Here is a 20,191-nt window from a genome sequence, read left to right as displayed (position 1 = left end):
TAATAATTTGGCACCCCTAATTTCTGTATCAACTATTATAAGATAAATAATGAATAATATATATAATAAGAATCTAAATGATCTTAAATTAATTATTATTAGATAGAAAAGTTATAAATAAATAAGAAAAAGGTCTAAATTTGGAACTTTAGACCACCATTGAATTTGTCCTTAAATGTCAATCAGAATTCTCATTATGTGTTAGTTTTTGACATTCAAGTATATTCTAAAATTAGACAAATGCTACATATTGTTTGGAACTTATGGCCAGTCACCGAGACATATTCCTCGAAAAGGAAGCGAAGAATTTCTTTAGAACAAATATTAAAAAAGAAATACAACTGAATATTGGATTAGTATCTGTAGAAACTGTACATTTGTTGCCCTCCAGTACCAATATATCCTTCATAGCAATGAAAAGGGCCTGAAAAATCTCTTAGCTCAACAATAGCAACAGTGATGTAGATTCCGGCTGCTCCTCCAGTAATCCTCGGATCTAAGATGTAGGGAGCACAAGAAACTAAAGCAGTAGATCATAACAAAAAGGTTCGTTGTCTCAAATGTCAAAAATTCTGCTCCTTTTAATTATGGTTTGGTGTTTAAATCGACAAGCTGTCAGATAGCTGTACTTGTATTTAGTGCTTTACGCCCACAAAACACAACCCTACTTCAGCTTGGGCTTGCAGCTCTTCCAAAACTTTAATTATGTGCTCACGCTGTAGAGCAGTTTCCACTTGTTGTGTCAGCATTCTCCTCAATCTTCATATGATAAAAGAAATGAAAATTCATATTGTAAAGGGAATAGAAGTGGACGGAGAATCAATGTAATTTGTAAAACGAAACACACAAAGTACATGTATTTCAAGCTATCAAGTTTAGAAAGGTGATATGATGACAATCTACTCTACACCCAAGATACTTAACTACTTAAATGCATTTCTATGTCATGTGAGAATTAGATGTGAAATAAACAAGATATGCCTGTCCCCAAATGATTTTGTTCGAGTCATTCATATTATGGTTGTAAATACTAGAAAATAATGAATTCCTAAAAAATATTGTAAACAACAAAATTTACCAAGATAATATACTTATATAAGCGACATTCAATCTTCAGATATACAAACGTACCTATTTAAAGTCAACAATTATATCTTGTATTTGTAGTTCTTTGGTATTGAAATTTTGAATTTCCTAATCCAGCGATAAGTAGCCTTTTAGCATTTATTACCACGATCAAGGATAGTAAAACTTGATCATTGCCTCTAGAGTCTAGACTCTACATTGTCAGTTTCTTTAGTACCACTTGATCAGTTTGTCAGTTTAAACTCAAGTTGACATATAATACTTACATGACTAATCAATGTGCTTATTAATACTTGTAATGCGTTATCTTACAACACAGGAGGATGTCAGACCACTTGAGGTAACTTAATAATGAAGATAAAAAAAATAAATGGTTGGATGAATTTAAAAGAATAGCGAGGTTTAGTGATGTGTACCTTTGTACAACTGCAGTGTCCCCATGACCAGTGCAAATAATGATCATGGTATTTGTAGGTAAACTGGTGTACAAAGCTTTGACACGAGTATTTAATCCATGAAGAGTGTCCTTCAATTCAGAGGTAATCTGGCACTTGATGCTTTTTTTTCTTCTGGTTAACTTTTTACAAGTAATCAATGCTATCATCTCTGCAAGGGTTTCCTTTAATTTAGCATCATCCTCTGCTTGCTTCTTTAAAAAGGCATTTAACTCGGAGAATTGTACCCATACAAAATGCACCTTTTCATTATTGATCTGCAAGGAAAAAATCAAGTTACAATACGAACTATACATATTCCCAAATCCCACCTACTATTTCTCAAGATTTTGCATAAAACAAAATCCAGATGAGTACCTCTTTATTGGCTTTTATTAGAGCCTCATCGTCAGATGACACTGGAATGGCATTGGAGGAATCAGATGCATATCGCTTCACCACAAATATGTTGTCGATAACAGATGAGGTTTTGCCACATTCACCTAAAACTGTAAGCAGTTTCTTTCGCGTGAATGAAGGAGGTGCACCAAATTCAGGTCCTAATTACCAGCAGCGGAGCCAGCAACAGAAATTAGATAATGATGTTACATAATTTCCAAATAGAAGCATAGTGTTAGGATATGCACTGGAATTAAAGGGTACTAAAAATATAGATCCACCTAAAACAGCAATACTCATTGCCCGTGAATAATGAAAAATACTAAATTAAACATATATTAATGAATATGGAATTGTAACGAAGCATTGCTCATTGGTGCAGACAAAATTGTACACTTCGAAAGGGATATAAAGTAAAGTTTCATTTGGTTCCTTCTGGGGAAGTGATCCTCTTTTAAAGTTTGACTGTGGAACATGTTAAAGACCACAAACATATTATACTGCCTACTAGCATCACCAGCAAGCAATACAAATCAAACTAACACATCCAGACATCCTTAAATATACACTTATCTTCGCACCGATCTACCTATCTATGTCAATCGTTAACATTTTGATTTGATAAAAGTCAATTAGAAATAATATAAATGGGTCTTTTACCTATATTTCTAGTTACTGGTTAGTATACTAAATTGCTTTATTAGCAATTATATTGAGTTATTTCTTCCTTTAGTCTTATATGGGGGAGAGAATTTAGATACATTAGTTTTGTAAACTTTTATCTCTCTACAAGTCACATATTAAATTGACAAGGACTTCCTCTAATATTGGATTGGATGATGAGTCCAAGGTCAGTGCCTCTTCAAAACAGAATTTCGATCTCGTTATAATTTCTAATAAGCTTATTATCTCCAGATAAAAGCATCATACAAGGAGCCAAGGAACACTACAAAAAGGTAGCTTGTTTGCTCTCACATCTCTTTTACAAAAGTAAAATGGAATTACATTCTGAAGTCCTATATATATGACTAAATTGAGATTTGAGAGAGAGAAATGCAAAAACATGCATCAAACCAGACAAACAAACAAACAAACAATCAAATTAAATCTTGTCCCCTCAAACCAAGCTCTTACCATGTTAAGTAACCAACTCATCTAAAACCTTAAGACATTAGAGGGAGGCCTTATGAATATCATTTATTATTCAACACTCATAAATATAGTTGCCAAAAGCAGAAAGCGCACCAAAGCCGAAAAGGTCTCCTGGGGCTAGCGCAAAGCGAAGCGCTCGCTTTTTTGCAGAGAAGCGAATAACATATATAACCAGTAATCTGACAAGTTAAGCATCATCCTCATCGCAAGATATCTTAACATCTAACCAGTAATAGCTCAAATAGTTTAAAGTCGATATTAGAAACATAAACTAGTGAATAAAGCCGCGCTTCGCGGCGGCGTTATAAATTTTGATACGAATTAACATTTTAATAGCATAAATATTATTTTGAGTAAACATATCACTAATAAAAAAATATTATAATTAGTATAAAAATTTGTTTAAGTGGTCATCCTGTCAAACACAATACTAATAATAAAATTAGTTTGAACTCGCCTTCCGTCAAAGACAATATTAATCCATAAATATTATAATTTAGATCAAAATTAGTTTGATCCGCTCTCTTGTCAAACACAATACTAATAACAAAACATTATAATTTAGAAAACATTATAATTTATATATTAGTTTGAGTCGTCTTACTATCAAACACAATACTAATAAAAATTATTCTAGTTATGATAAAATTAAAGATTATAATCGGATAAAAATTATTTTGAACTGTGGTCCCGTTTTAACAAAAAAATATATTATAACATTGATAAAATATTATTTTAGCCACTTTCCCCTCAAAACATAAAACTAATAGAAAATTTATTATTATTTAGATAAAAATTATTTCGGGCCGCCTCTCGTGCCCGTCAAACACAATACTAATCAAGAATCATTTACATTATCATAAAATCAATATATGATTCCTATTTTATATATGATTCCTATTTTATATATCCTATTTTATTTTGTTAATTATTTTTATTTTATGATTCCTATTTATTAGTTAAAAATTATTATTCTTTTATGGTTCTAATTTTTTTTGCTATTATTGTTTTTTAATGATTACTATCTTTACAATCCTTTATTATATAGTCAAAATTTAAGAAAATTATAAGACTAAATCGAAAATAAAAATTATACGTATCACCTTACAAATCTTAAATTTAAATTGTATTTTATCTATGATTATTAGTTTAAATAAATATAATAATTATTCTAATTAAAGATTATGGGGCCGTTTGGGTTAGCTTAAAAGAAGTGACTTCTTGCTTATAGTAAAGAAGTGGAGTAAAAGTGAGAAGTAGATAAGTTAATAAGTGTTTGGAAAAAAAGCAGAAGGTGTAAGAGAGAAGCTAGCATTTTCAGCTTCTTAAAAGTGCTTCTACTTCTTTACACAAACGGGTTAAAAGAAGCAGAAACCAAAAGCACCTTCTGCTTCCATGAACCAAACAAGCCCTATAATTGGGTAAAAATTATTTTGAACCGTGGTCCCGTTTTAATAAAAAAAAATTGTGGCATAGACAAATAATTATTTTAGTCACTTTCCCGTGAAACATAATACTAAAAGAAAAATTATTATTATTTAAATAATATTTAGTTTAGGCCGCCTCCCGTGCCTGTCAAACACAATACTAATTAGGAATCATTTACATTATCATCTTATTTGTTAGTTTACAATATTTACAATATTTACATTATTTTATCTATGATTGTTAGTTTGAATAAATATAATCCTATTTGTTTTAGGATTTTCAAATAGGAAATGAGTTGTATTACCTTTATAGTCCAATGAGAAAACAATTGTATTAACTTTAAGATTCTTGAACCTGATTATTTGAATTATAATTATATTTTCTATCCGAAATTTAAGAAAATTATAAAACTAAATCGAAAAATTCCAGAGACAACACATCACCGCCTTGCATCCTTCGACTATTGAATTAATTATTAATTTTGGGATTCATATAAATTTTTTGAATAAACAAATGACAAAATTTTCACAAACATATTGTCCAAAATGTATTTACATTTACATATATTTAAAATATCATCATAAATTTAATAATGTTATTTTGTGACCATTAATTTATATTCTAGGTGCGGGTTATTCACTTACCTAAGATTTTTGAGATTTCTTGAAATCTTGTATGGTTTCACATATAAATGCCCGCATTAATCAATGTGGAAGTAATTATTGTTTTAAACAAAATGGTATTAGTTATGTGAAGCCGTCTCGATAGGGAAACTGTCCCAGAAAAAAGAAAAAAAAATTGTATTACTTTTAGAGTCCTTTTTCTATATTCTAGAGTATTACGTTTAGAATCCGATAAGAAAAGAATTATATTGCCTTTAGAATTCTTAAACCTGATTTTTTGAATTACAACTATATTTTCTATCCAAAATTTAAGAAAAATCAGAAGACTGAATCGAACAATTCTAGAGACGCCCGCATCCTCTTTTATTTTAAACAAAATGGTATTAGTTATGTGAAGCCGTCTCGATAGGGAAACTGTCCCAGGGAAAAGAAAAAAAATTTGTATTACTTTTAGAGTCCTTTTTCTATATTCTAGAGTATTACGTTTAGAATCCGATAAGAAAAGAATTATATTGCCTTTAGAATTCTTAAACCTGATTTTTTGAACTATAACTATATTTTCTATCCAAAATTTAAGAAAAATCAGAAGACTGAATCGAACAATTCTAGAGACGCCCGCATCCTCCTTTATATATATATATATATATATATATATATATATATATATATATATATATATATATATATATATATATATATTGATACTAGAGTAATTAAGTTAAGTTCAAAGTTTTAAGCATCATCCTCATCACAAGATATCTCAGAATCATCATCATAGCCTGAATTTGGATGGTTCCACAAAATCACTCTCCTCCATGTCCTCTTAAAAATCATCCTCATCTTCATCTAGTAGATACCAGTAGATGATGATCTTGGATTTGCTACAGATGATGATCTTGGATTTGCTACTCATTCTTGAATAAGAATAAGAAACAAAGTATTTAGAACTCTAAGATTGAACTCTCTGAGTAACGTGCTTCTCGGGTCCCCAAGCCGCACTGCCTATGTCTTTCCATGTCAAATTATCATTTTCATCAATAGATGCTCATTTTCTTCATTTGCATATTCATCAAACTTTCCAACCAACCATTCAACAATCATCAATTTCGTTCAACAAATAGGGTCAATAGTTAACGAAGCTCAGAAAACCCTGGCCTCCTAAAAAACCTCGTTGCCGCTCTCTTCTTTTAGCCGCCGGCGGAGCTTCTATCGGCTTTCACCGGTGGAAAGCCCCAAATCAATTAAATTTTTTTGGTTTGTTCTTATTTTTTCAATAACACTCCTCACCGAAACTGTTCTTGAATCTTAGATCTGCTGGATTTTCAAGATTTTGATTCGGTGATAAAGCAATTGGGATGAGTAAATGACGAATTAGGTGACTGCAATTCAGTTTTAGCCATATCCGGTGCCACGATAATGGTACGAGTTCAAAATCTTTTTTCTTAGTGCTTTTAATATTATCTTGGTTATGTGTAATATATGTCTTTTGTTATTGGTTATATATTCCGTAAATTGATTTTTGTGATTCATTTGTAGCTAGATATATAAGGCTTTATATTGCAATTGTGTTAAAGTCTTCTTGTATCATCTGTTTTAATTATTGTCCACCATTCGAGGGAGTGCCATTGTTGATGACTTTTTGATCGTATGTGACAATTTTGTTTTGTCATTAATTAACAACGGTGTCATTTTAGATGACTTTGTTCGGTGCCTGACATAAGCATTTGTGCTTGATTCCTTCTTTCCTTGTTCCTTTTTTCTCTCCCTCTTTATTTTATTCCTTTATGCGGATCTTGTGTCTTTTACCTGGTTTTTTTTTCAGTCATTAAAGTTTTATTGACTAAATTTTCAGGGCCATATCTGCATCACCTGTGGTTAGTCGGTAAACTTTTTTGAATGAAAGTTCTTCTTTCCTTCCTAGGTCCGCGGATTTTACTTTTCTTTCGAGTGTTTTTTACAGACATCAAGATTTTATACATTTCGGCATGTTCTCAGGTAGATGAAAGATTGTCATGTATGAAAGAAGCTCTACCTTTCGGTATTGTATCTCGGTACAATTCATTGACGTGAAAATCTTATGATAAGAAAAAAAGAGTTAACGAATCTACTATCGGCGCCTAAAGCTCTACTCCCTCCGTCCCGCCACATTGTTTACGTACACTGTTTGCACGCATTTTGAGGCTCTTGTAAAGTATAGTTCTATAACGTATTTTTATTTTTTTTTCCTTTTTTGAATAAAAGTCTAAACGTCAAACTTTTTTTCAGATTTTAAAAAAAATATATATATATAATGTAAGTATACTTTATAAGAGCCTTAAAATGCGTGCCAAAAACTAACGTAAAGAACTTTGTGGGACGGACGGAGTATTATATTTCACAAGGCTACAAAAAGTCATTGTTTCTGTTATAATAAAAGTTAAAGTGGGCGAAACACATTAGCCAATATATAGTTTGTAGCAGCCTATATTAGTAAAATTTTATTATGTTATGCTTCTTTGCAAAAGCCTGTTTTTTACCGCTTTTTTGGGCCTTTTTGCTTTGGGCTTTTTTGAGCTTAAGCCTCGCATATTGAAATTCGCTTCACTTTGCTTATATTGAAGCCCAAAAACCGGAGTTTGCTCCGTTTTTGGGCTTAAGCAATTGCTTAAGCGCGCTTTTCACAACTATGCTCATAAACAATTTGTTTAATTGATGTTATTTATGAAATTCCATTAGATTGGTCAGAGAGATAATTAAACAAAAAATTTATTAATTTATTAAAACATATTAATGATTAAACAACTATAAATGTAGATTATAGTATGACAACAAACAAAACTCAAAGTTTATAGAAAGATTCAAAGAATTATATTTCATGTTATATTATTCATGAACTAAAACATCAAAAACAGTATACACAAGATACACAATTGCGAGCGTGACTTCCTTCAAAGATAAAGTACTTTAAACAGATGCAAAGGTAATTTTAGGGAAGAGTACCATATAATTTTTATCATTTACGAGGAAAAAAAGATAGGCATATCAAAATAAGAAGATAAATTCAGATTCTAGTCCATTTTTGATTGCATATGGGACACAAGGGAGAAAATTTGAGGTACCAGACTTGTCATATTCTAAGCAGCTCATCCTAGTCTAATCTCTAATTGGGGTGGGGGGGGGGGGGTTAAAAACCTATTTTAATCTGAAAAGTAAATAATTTCTTGAAGGCAATACTTTAGTGCCATAATAATAATAATTCTAATATCTGACATTTATATAAAAAGAATCTAAACACTTACCATGTCTTACTTTCAGTAATGCTAGTTCCAGAGTAGCTTTTGCATCTTCAATACTATCATGTCCATTTGTTGATTCTTGTATTTCTCTATCAAGGTAATTTCGAGTGAGCACACGAAGTGACAATTTGTAAGTACTGCCACGTGAATGCTTGTACAACACTGCTGTATCAATCACCAGATGGTGAGATATCTTTAGTGCTAGCAAATCATTCTCCAACGAATGTCCAACCAATATTGTTTCTCTGTGAACTAGTTGTAGAAAAATTTCCTGCAAATAGTACACACCAAAGGCGTACACATCATGTGAGGTAGAAGTCTATGTTGTACTACAAGGAACAAAGATACGCCTAAACTAAACCTGAATATCTTTAAGGGTAGTAGTCACTGGATCCAACATATCGGGTGTAATACCACTGTACCTGCACAATTAAGTAAAATTTCAGCCATTGAACAGTGCCTTTTTCATGAAACTGGGTTTCACGTGAGATCTTGCATATAATCCACTTTGTTTAGAATTGAAATATCTGGAAAAAAAAAAAAAATCATGCCCACATGCCATCAACATACTTATTCATACATGGATAATGTGCAGTACTAAAACTAATTTTTCTTTGTATTTACATATGTTGATAACTAATTCAATTTTGCAATATTTAAGGGTTTTAAATAACTTATAATCCAACCCGGCTTCCTTAATCAGCTCTACTAGTCATCCATGCACTAACGAAAATATGAGCATGTGCACCCCAATATTTTGCCTTTTGTTATGTTCAGTTTTAATTTAGTGCCATTCATAACCAGCATAATAGTGAAAGACATGGATGTGATCTTTATATTTTGAATTAATATATCATCATTCTTTTCAAAAAAAAAATGAATATATAAAGAGTGTGAACAATATTAAGGCGTTTTTGCATATTAAAAAGCAAATTGCATTATACCTCAAAGTATTTTCAAAAGTATGAACTGGATATAGAAAAGATTTAATTTTGGAGTTCCTAAAGATAGTGATAAGAATTTTGGTTTCCTTTTTTCCTTATCTCTACTTCATGCAATATGTGTTCATATATGCAAGATGGTGTTCATATATGCATGTAATGATGTAAACGGAGCAAACCAATAATTAAAAACCACCAATACAATTATTAGTACATTTATTGCAAAATTGGAAGATTTATTTGAGACGTATTAGTATCCTAGCTTCTTTAGCCTGTCACGGGATCGCCTGTGTGCACTAACAGCAGATATGGGCATGTGCACCCCATATTTCACTTTTATTCTCGAATGTTCTGTTTTGTTTCATTGCCTCCATGATCGACATTAATAGCAAAGAATAATGATGTGATCTTTCTGTGTTTGGTTAATATATCACCATTCTTTACATAAAAAAATGATATCAGGAGTATGAACAATATATGGAGGCGCTTTTTGCATATCAATGATCATATTGCCGTGGACAACAAGAGACATATAGGAAAAGATTTAGTTTTGGAGCTGTTAAAGATAAAACGGACATGGAAATTCTGTTTCCTTTTTTCTTTATCTCTACTTTATGGCAAATGTACATGTAAGATAAGGTTTATACATGTAAACCATGCAAACCACAAACTGATAACCACCATAAATTTATTAGTACAATTATAGCAAAGATTTAGAGATTTGATTCAGATTTATTAGTAATTTAGTACCCATCTTTTTATCTTCTTTCATCAGCTCTATCATGGGACCATCCGTACTGTTCACTAAGAGCAAATATGGGCATGTGCACGCCATATCTTGCTTTTTCTTCTAGGTTGTTTTGTTTTGCTTCAGTGCCAACCTATAACCGGCATAATAAAAAAATAGCAAAAAACATAGTTGTGATCTTTGTCTGTCTGGGTTACTATATCATCATTCTTCCTAATGAAAAATAACTATATAAAGAGTATGCACACTATCAGGAAGTGCTTTTTGTGTATCAACGGGCAAATTCTGGTATACCTCAGAGTATATCTAGGGGGTGAACCAGAATAGGAGAAGATTCAACTTTGGAGCTGCTAAAGATAATGTAAATATAAGATTTGGTTTCTTTTCCCCTGTATCTTTACTTTATAGAAGATGTACATGCAAGATGGGTTTACATATGTGATTAACTAGTGCAAGTTACATATGTGATTTCCTACCTACGACAAAAATATTTATCTAAAGATTCTTTAAAATTATATCTGAAATAATAAATACAAAAAGATTCTCTAAGATATTTTTTTATGATTTATAATAAATATTTGTGCCATGTAAGATTCTTTTAAAATTTGAGATTTTTCTTGTATAAATTACTTACAGTATGATATTCTTTTGTATCTTCTAATATTTTTAATAAATATCATTTTGAAGAATCTCAAACCAATTAATATAAAGAATCCTAATACAAAAATTATATTAATATCTAAGAGAACACTTTAGCAAACCTCATACATCAAAAAATCATAAATAAAAATAAATATTGAAATAATGTCATCAAATCTTTATTATTTATCAAGGTGAATCTTTTTGAAATTTAATATTTAAAATTCAAATTTTATACTGATTGATTGATTGAGATAAGGATATTATAAAAAAGGAAATCAATTAATTACATATCTTATTAAATGTACTGATTGAATGCATTAAATATATGTACTAATTGAATGCATTAAATATCTGTAGAAGATTACTACAATATCCCTTATGATTTAGATTTGATTGATTTTTTGATAAATCATAATTTATATTATGATTATAAAATCAACGGTGATTAAGTGGTTTTCTCAGTTTTCTTGATAAGCTGAGTTTTCTTAGGATCTTCCTCCAATATATATATATATATATATATATATATATATATATATATATATACATACGTGTGTGTATATATATATATATATATGTATTATTCAATTAATTATTATTAACTTTTCGACTAGTCAACGACTAGTCGATTAGTCAACAAGCTGGACCTCTATCAACTCGACTCAACTTATCGACGTGATAACCTTGGCTTTATTTCAAAAAATATTCGGTTGCTTTATACCTCTATTTTATGGTAGATGTGTATGCATGATGGGGGTTATACGCAATAAACCAAAAACTGAAGATACGACTTAGATTTTTATTAAAATAAATTCTTTCGCAAAGATGCAATTTAGATCTAATTCCAAATATCTTTTGATAATTAGTTTCACCACTACAGGAGGGTTGTATGTGTAATAAGTTCCACAAATGATGTTGCAAATGCAAGTTTTATACAAAATCAATTGTAATTGAAAAATCTCTTCTAAATACCATCCATTCATTTAAAAAGAAACTATATGTATAAATAGGATTTCAAAAGTTTATAACTAATTTTCTAGGTGTAAAGTACAGCCCATGATTTATCAGCACGGAAGTTAAGTTCTGAACTAGTGTGTACCAATATAGCTAGTAAATTAAATTTTGAATTGGTGTGTGTATGTTTGTTGAATGGTCCGGTAGACATTAGTGCGTGGGCATTGGTTTGGGGTGTTATAGTTTTTAGGTTAGATTTTAATTAAAAAAAGAACTAGGGAGATTAGGTGACTTTGAATTGTTAACCACTAACATTAAGTTTTAGCAGGCAACCAAAACAGCAACTAAAGAATGAAAGGCCTTATCCACTAACCAAGCAAACTCATTTCCTTGCATGTATATTGCACCTATAATGCAGCTACCTCACATCTTCAATCAATATTTCAGTGCTCAGCCCTTGGTATTTAAGAGCTTGTGATAATGAGCAATCACAAGCATTTAGTAAGACTCTGTAAGAAACAATGTAAAGCTTGTATTCGGTTGAGAACTTATGAAATGGGACAGGAATGTAATGATTTAATAGTTCTATTAGCATTTTAAGCATAAAATCCTTCCGTAATCTCGCTCCACAAATATTCCTAAGTTCAGTAATTCTGTCTCACACTGTTTCCTCATTCTCTTCTCTTAGACGTGTCTTTCAAAAATTTTATAATCTTCTTCCAACACTTCATTTTTCCTCCCTGTTGTCCTCCTATCTCCTTCATCCTTGCATTAAACATCTAATTTTGTTTCAGGACTTTCTTTGCAATTTTATCTAATAATATTGTGAGGAACATTACACGGGACATAGGTGAAGAAATTCAATAGAATAGAGACAAAAGATGTCAGCACCACCAATTTTGTCACAACTAAACTAAGAGATAAGACAGCAGCTTGCATATGCATCATGTTTATTATATATAGATGAAAGTTTGAAACTAGTAGTAACAGATGTAAACGTGCCACATATCAGGCAAAATGAACGCATTTGATATAGGTAACAATCCAGCAGAAATATCCAAATTCTTACACAAGCATATGATTTAAGTTCCAGAATACATACCTGGTGTTGTAATTAGTAATCGGGTTTGGTGGTTTTACCAACTTATCTAGTACGACCTGTTGATAATATAGAATCAGCAGATGTATAGCAACCAATTAAATACGTAAACCTAAAATATTTTTAAATTAATTAATACTAATAAAATTGATATTATGAATCTAAGTATAAAGAAGTATATTGTTCAGATATGTGAAGGAAACGAATTGAGTTTAAGTAATTAGTATATGGGTAATTACAACGAAGGCATAAGACTACACACAATTAGGTGTCCCACTTTCAATTTTCCGCCAAATGGTTCAAGTTATACAGTCGGGTTAATGCTTTTTGCACAAAGGTAGAGCACAAGGAAGGTTGGCGTCTCAAGTAGAAGTTGTTCATATATGCCCCCTCCCCCAAAAAAACAAATTTATTTTCTAATTGCAGAGTTTCATGCAAGAATGCAATGGCACCGAAGTATCTACTGTTATATCACTTATCTACTTTTACCTATTATTATATTGCTAATGCTCAACATTATAATATATACACGACACCAGCAAAATAATTTTGTTTCTCACAGAGAAATAAATGCAAATGTAATTATAAGCACATGCATCTTGTAACGACTCGTAATTTTATGTAATTATTTATTTATTTGCTATTCAGTTTCTAAAAGAGCAGGAATAGAATTTTAAATTTTATTCCAAACTGTTGGATTTTCAAAAAAAAAAAAAAACAATCTTGTGAGTTGCTGCAATTATGTGCTTATTTGATTTAATTGTGGTACATGTTAAATGAGCAATTTTAATTGTTTATTATCTGTCCTGAGTGAGTAGCTTAGAAATTGGGTTTATTAGACCTTTTATAAATCAAAGTTGTTCTTTGATTTAAAAATATTAAAACCCGTGTTTATTTTTATATCACAAAATCTTGTCCAATTAGAATTACCAGAATATTTTAATTTTGGTATTTTTACATTTTAACGGCTTTAAAAACATTTACAAATCTTGCAGATAATTATTTTTAATTATTTGCACTTTGAAAATTATTGGACAATTTAAATTTAAATGTTTAAAAGTATTTAAAAACAAAACTATTCACGGATTTATTCTATTCAGAAATTTAGAAATTTTTGGATACTTTTAATTCGGTGTGTGAAATTATTTTTGAACCCCAAATTTGATTGTCGTAAAAATTAGTCTTTATTTTATTAATTGGGGGTTTGAATTTTAAGTATATATGTGTAAATAGATTGTAGATAGAAATTGAGACGTAGATGAGGCGTGGCTTATACGTATGATTTGAGTATACACTCAGATAATAGATTAACATCACAAAACATATATACACGCTACAGATTATCAAAACAGAGGGGTGGGTTCGAAAGAAATATCGAGAGAATTAGGGTTGGTGATTGGGGGTCAACGGTGGCCTCAAATCGTGAGTGTTAACACTGATCTCTCCATCTACTTGTTCAATTCAGTTGGTTTAATTGCTAGTATATGCGGGTCTTGTGTTGTTTTGGATGATGTTCGAAGCGAGGTTGCTGGGAGGCCGATGGCAGCGGCTGCGACTCGATCGAAGAGGAAGGAGGAGTCGCTGCTAGAGAGAGGGTGTTGGTGTGTAGTTGGTAAGGCGGGGCGGCTTGGGGGCTGGTGCAGGGCGGCGATGCCGCGATCGGTGGAGTCGCTGCGACTTGTGGGGGAGTTGTGGTTGGCAGCAAGTGGTGGTGTATTGGCGATGGGTGTGATTCCGGCGAGCACTTCACCCCTTGCATCTCTTATTCTGATCAGTGGGTATTATTAATTTTCTTTATTAGAATTAGATTATATATATATGTGTACTTGTGTTGTGATCAATGGGTATACACCTTTCTTTGATAAATTAGTTATATATGTGTATATGATCATATTGCTGGTTGAGAAATTTACTTGATGTGGATGTTAATTCGATATATAAATGAAGTATAGGAATTAGTTGCTATGATTTTGAGTTTATGATTGCTGGTTATTGATGTTTGATTTGTGAATATGGGTTTTGAGTAATTAGAGTTGTGGTATTAGAATTAAGTCAATTGTTGTCAAGCTTCCACATCGGTTATGCCCTGTTTTGCATATTTGTTTTGAAACTGTTAAGTTCGAATGCTATGCCTAATCTCCTTGTGATTATATGCTTCTTGAAGTATAGATCAAGTATGAAAAAGAATATCAAAGTTTCGTTAAACGAGCTAAAGGATATGTATGTTTTAGTGAGAGTTGAGCAGAAAATTCTGGGCAGGTGTGTCCTATTCTAGGCCCTGTTTTGCTACTTTAAACTCGAGCTTTGCTTATGAAATTTTTACTAGAGTTAGATGTTAGTATCTGGAATATATTGAAAGGGCAAGCATTTTTATCTTCCTCGTGTGATTAAAGATAAGTTAGACTTTTCTATTGTTATATCTACGGTTGACAACATTGCTAGAAATATATTATGTTCTTGGTAGCTGAGATAGCTACTTGGTCACATTGATTTACATTGTGAATTTAAACTATACTCAAACCTTGGAAAGTCAATTGTGAAGGGGCTAGTGAATAGCCGGGGCTAGTGAATAGCCGGGGCTAGTGAATAGCCGGGGCTAGTGAATAGCCAATCAGAAAGGCCAATTAGATGCCTATGGGGTACCCTAGTGTCGTTGCCGGTGGGACTTAAATCCAGTGCCCGGGACGATCCGTCGTCGGTGGGACTTAGATCCAGTGCCCGAGACGGAGGACTATACGTGGCTGATCACCCGTATTGTCAATTAATTATGCAAATGCAGTGAATTGTTAATTACTTTTAGAAAAATATTATTCTGATGAAAGAAAAATGGCCTTTCTATTTTAGCATATTGATGCACTTTAAAGTGTTGCATATCATATGGCCCGCACACGTATAAATTTATGCGCTCGTGGAAACTTTGATTTATAGAAATTGTTTACATGAGTAATTACTTTTAATTCAAAGCCTTTCGATTAGAATTAATATTTATATCTTGTACCTCTTGTTTTGTATATACTTGCTGAGCATTATTGCTCACTCTTGCTATTATTTCTAACCCTTTCAGATAGGAATTGAGATGATCGCCTGTATAAGCTGCGCATAAGAGTAATGCTAGGTGAGATTGCCAGGGGTTTAAGTTCCAGCTTGATGTTCAGGTAGTGCATCCAGGGAGATGTCCACGAGAATAGTTCTGGATAGAATTGAATTATTTCAGTTCAGTTGTATAATAGATTTATTTATTTGGTTATCAGTTACTTTCTTATCGAGGTTTAACTAATAATGTAGTTAAGTTGTAATAAGATGTTAAGATCTTGATTTCTGATTTCGATGCTGTAACCTATTAGCGATCCCGTTTTCAGGGGGTCAAAGTGATTTTGATTTAAATCTCTTTTAAAATATTCAGATTTTCAAATATCTGTTTGACCTTCTTCCGCAAATATAGGTTTTTAAATGATTTTCTTCTAGTGACACCAAATCCAGACCCCCGGATTTTAGGGATGTCACACATCTAATATCTGGAATTAGTACAAAAGTTTATAAATTTACCTGTCCTTTAATATCCACCATTGTAACTCTCGTGAGCTCAAACCCCTCTTTAGTGATACACTGACAAAAAAAATAAAAAATTTAACCGTGTAGTTCAACATTTGAAATAAAAAATGCAGAGAACTATTATTGATAGAGCACTTCCGGACAATGTCAGAAAATTGAAGAGCAGTGGACTCTGTCCAAAATCCATGTGAATATTTTAGTATGCAGCCTTACCATTTCACAATCAAGTGCCAATACTTCATGTGTCGGAACTCCTGAAGGAGAGGGTAGAGTCGAAACAAAATCTGCACCGATGATGTATGTCAATAGCTTTATCAAGAACTACCAACCAACTTGAAGGTGAAAGAAATAAAAGAAGATAAAAAGGAAATGGTGTTTTATAAATAGTCACCTGGTTGACTATTGCAGTAACCATTATCTTCTAGTTCCTTTTCTGTGAGTGTGTAATAGGACAAGGGAAATGGTATATCTTTCGGGAGAGCACCAGAGGATAGATTTTCTAAACCAGAATTGCAGGTTCCTGAATCAAAGATGAGATTTACTTCTTTTACCCCAGAAAGCACTACAGCTACAACTCTACAACTTAATATGTTGACATAAATTCGAACACTTTCATAATATTGCGTTCAAATGGACAAAAAAGACGCTACAATACAAATCAGTACAGGTCCTTTTACTCTATAAAGGCCTCCACTCTACCATTCAGATGTTATTCATGCTCAACAGAAATACACAGCACTGTCAAATTAGTCTATGCTGTATATTTATCAGATTCTTGTCGTTAAACCTATCTATCATATATTTACAGATTGTTCAGGCTACATAGAGTTAAAACCACTGGCACGCTTAAATTAGATATAATATTCCAAATTTTGCTAAAATTATTGTCTAATGTCGATGTATAGGGTACAACATAAACTTAAGAGTGATACTTAAGGATAATAAGTTTCCACAGAAAACTTATAATTTAGACCAATAAAGGTCAATATTACAGTTAAAGTACTATTCGAGTATGATAAATTCATCTTAATTAGTTCTAACATAACCACTAGAATATTATTCCATTAACAGGTGAGTTTGTAAGAGGACGGGAAACTTATATGAAACTGCCACAAATATATACCCTGATTAAAACTCTGAACAGGTTTGTTAACTGGCACAGCAGTATCCCTTTTTCTTTTCACCTTGCAAGTAAGAAGAGCATCTATAGTTTGCATTCCATCTGCTACACAGCTATCATCAAACAACAAACCAAAAGCATAGAGTTCTCAGAGATGCGACATGTAAATGCAATATTCTTTACTTCTATATATTAGAGAACATAAAAGTCACTAACCTTAGAGCTGACACTGCCCTTGGAACACCACAGTATTCTTTGAAACTGTGAAGTACCTTTGATTGTGACAAGTAAAGACCTGCGTCAAGGCCAGGTACATAAAGCATAACAACTTTAGGAATCAGGGGTTTGTTCTGCATAATTAAAGACTTACAACTCAGTACTGCAAACATCGGAAAAGTATGTGCCATTTCAATAAAAATGCAAAATGTAAATTCGAAAATGTGCTCCCTAAACGATGAAAAGGAACATTCAGGTGTGGTTCAGTAATTGAAGAAGATGTATAAGATAATCCGTGCATCAAATATTTACTTTAATGAAAATCCAGGAAGGCATGAACCCTTCAGCTAGCACCCAGGTGACAAGTCCTTGCACGTCCTAAGAAAAATTAAAAAAAAACAAAAAACAACAGAAGTTGCAACTTTAGTTAACTGAATGAAATGCAACATCAATTTAATGATTCTCATAAATGCCTCGGAGTACGTGAAAGTTCAAAGTAGAGTCTGGCTCTGGAAGCTTAAAGACGACATCTGCTTTTGCCTGCATCGTATCAACAAGTGAAGCATTTATCTAATGTGTAACAAGCATGAAAGACTACATGAAAGAAACTATGCACTTCAATTATGTTGTGTAGGCAGAATTCACAGGTAGATCTAAAACCAATAGAATTATCATGTTTTTTAGTGTTTAAGAAACAGGTTGCTTCCCAATAAGCATTATGCTGTCCTAGAAATAAATAATGCATGCAAACTTAAAATCCCTAATTTTCTTAGTAAGGGCATTGCACAAGAATTTTACTTGCAAATACATAACCTGAAGTAGCATCATTAATGACGAACAACCTAAATAAGGTTGGTGTTTAACTTCTTGGCTGGCGCATAATCATCATCCAAATAAAACACAATATTTCAGAATGTAGCAGAAATAATTTGGAAGGCAAGTCACGTTCTTCTTTTCAGGTGTCGGAGAAAAATAGCAGAGTCAGGAAAAGTGAGTCCCAGAACACCATAACTCCAGATATAAGGTTGTTAATTCAAAATTCTAATGCAACACACATATTTCAAATGTGTTTCAAATATCCCACATTCATACATGTGTGACACTTAAAAAGTAGTTGGATCCCCGTGATCATACAAGCACCAAGTCCCATCAAATTTGAAATTTTGGGTCATATTTCCATATTGTAGTATCTTGAATTCACCCTCAAGGGTCTCTCCTATCATCATGCCTTTGTGGCTAGAACAAGGTTGTTATCTTTTTTTTCCCCACCCCCAGTGTCCGAGTTCACCCTACATCATTAAACTTATGGTAATCTAGTCAAGCATTTTATTTCTTTCTTCCCCCCCCCCCCCCCCTGCCCCTTCGACACCATACTTTCCTCAAATCAATTTCCCTCTTCTCCAATTCTAATCCCCCCCCCCCCCCCCCCCTCCCCCAAAAAAAAAAAACAAAGAAAAAAACCTGAGCTTTCCTATTCCACGGCTGGACCTTAATAAAGTATAAATTAATAACTTCGCCAAAGTATAATGTTTTCCGGTCCCAATATAATAGAAACAGTGTATCTTTACCCTCGATAAATTAATATGTTTCCCTTGTCCCAGTTTAACAGTAATCCTTTTGAGTATCCTCTAATTCTCATAATCATCAATCCAAGAAGCTAAAAACAACTCATTACTAAACCAGCAAGCCATTTATTCATAATTCAGCAAAAAGGTATAAAAAATCAGACAGAGATACACAGTATAAATAAAAAACACACACATACACACAGTGCATCCAAGAATCAACAGAGCCAACAAGAAAACAAAAGGGGGTTCCCAGAAATAAGAGAAAACAACCTCTGGGCCATAAATATCAAGATATGGGTTGGTGTTGGCCCCGTCTCCTGGTCCTGGTGTAGTATCTTCATGGGAACTCTGACACTTAATGTTGTTTGAACTCATCTTTTGTTTGTGAGAGAACATAGAATCTGTGTCTACGTATGCACAAAACTTGGGCTTGCCTCGCCGGTTATTAATTTGGGGCGAGTGATTAGCATAATAATAGGTGTTACATGTACAGGTGCCACCCACAGTGTTCATACCCCCGTACGCATCCAGTATTCTCAGTGTTTATGGGCCTCAAAGCCTGTTTGTACACTATAAAAGGCTCCGTTTCATTTTTAACTAATTTGTTCAACCACTTTTCAAAACTAATCAGTTTTTTTTCGAGTTTTCAAAACTAACCAGTCTAATTCATATGAAAAATGGCGACCCAAACCATTTGATTTCCACAGCACGGGCCGCCCTTCTTCATTTTATTGCCATATGGGTCGCCCTTCCAAAGGGCGACCCTGACTTATTTAAAAAAAAAAATTCGAAAAACCCAAAATTCTTATATATTATTTATATTATAATATTTTATAAAATTTTATATAATGATATAATATAAAAAAAAATCATATAATGATATTGTTTTACACGAGCGACCCTGACCTATTTTTTTTAAAAAAAAATTCATTAATCGGATAATTCTTATACATT

General features: G+C 32.4%; 1 protein-coding gene and 1 long non-coding RNA gene across 3 annotated transcripts; one reads left to right on the top strand and one right to left on the bottom strand.

The window, feature by feature from the left end:
- Positions 1-118: 118 nt before the first annotated feature.
- LOC108205354 (small RNA degrading nuclease 5) lies at positions 119-19,794 on the bottom strand. 2 transcript variants are annotated; one of them, XM_064092156.1, is made up of 14 exons: positions 19,508-19,794; positions 18,153-18,209; positions 17,982-18,047; positions 17,670-17,803; positions 17,457-17,566; positions 16,725-16,853; positions 16,547-16,617; positions 16,328-16,387; positions 12,785-12,840; positions 8,759-8,819; positions 8,401-8,668; positions 1,899-2,080; positions 1,503-1,798; positions 119-716 (listed from the first exon to the last, which is right to left on the bottom strand). In XM_064092156.1, exons 1-14 carry the CDS (start codon positions 19,748-19,750, stop codon positions 704-706), a joined length of 1,746 nt encoding a protein of 581 aa, XP_063948226.1. In that variant the 5' UTR covers positions 19,751-19,794; the 3' UTR covers positions 119-703. The 2 variants fall into 2 exon arrangements, with proteins under 2 accessions (XP_063948226.1, XP_017230778.1); XM_017375289.2 differs by having other exon boundaries at positions 119-759; positions 19,508-19,793.
- On the top strand, positions 408-8,257 carry LOC135152286 (uncharacterized). The gene is made up of 4 exons (XR_010291338.1): positions 408-546; positions 1,561-1,625; positions 6,432-6,541; positions 6,975-8,257. It is a non-coding gene; the product is annotated as an uncharacterized LOC135152286 (long non-coding RNA).
- Positions 19,795-20,191: the final 397 nt, after the last annotated feature.

Source organism: Daucus carota, chromosome 1 (assembly GCF_001625215.2).
Source record: "Daucus carota subsp. sativus chromosome 1, DH1 v3.0, whole genome shotgun sequence".
Taxonomy (NCBI): domain Eukaryota; kingdom Viridiplantae; phylum Streptophyta; class Magnoliopsida; order Apiales; family Apiaceae; genus Daucus; species Daucus carota.
This window is presented reverse-complemented; position numbering and strand designations above follow the sequence as displayed.

What these genes read in the sequence shown, in the direction of transcription:
- LOC108205354 (XM_017375289.2), bottom strand. Translation starts at nt 19,750, where the DNA reads ATGAACACTGTGGGTGGCACCTGTACATGTAACACCTATTATTATGCT. An exon ending in TGTTCAGAGTTTTAATCAGG is followed by an intron (nt 16,854 to 17,456) that starts GTATATATTTGT and finishes TCTTTGATTCAG; the next exon opens with GAACCTGCAATTCTGGTTTA. An exon ending in CTACCCTTAAAGATATTCAG is followed by an intron (nt 8,669 to 8,758) that starts GTTTAGTTTAGG and finishes TACTATTTGCAG; the next exon opens with GAAATTTTTCTACAACTAGT.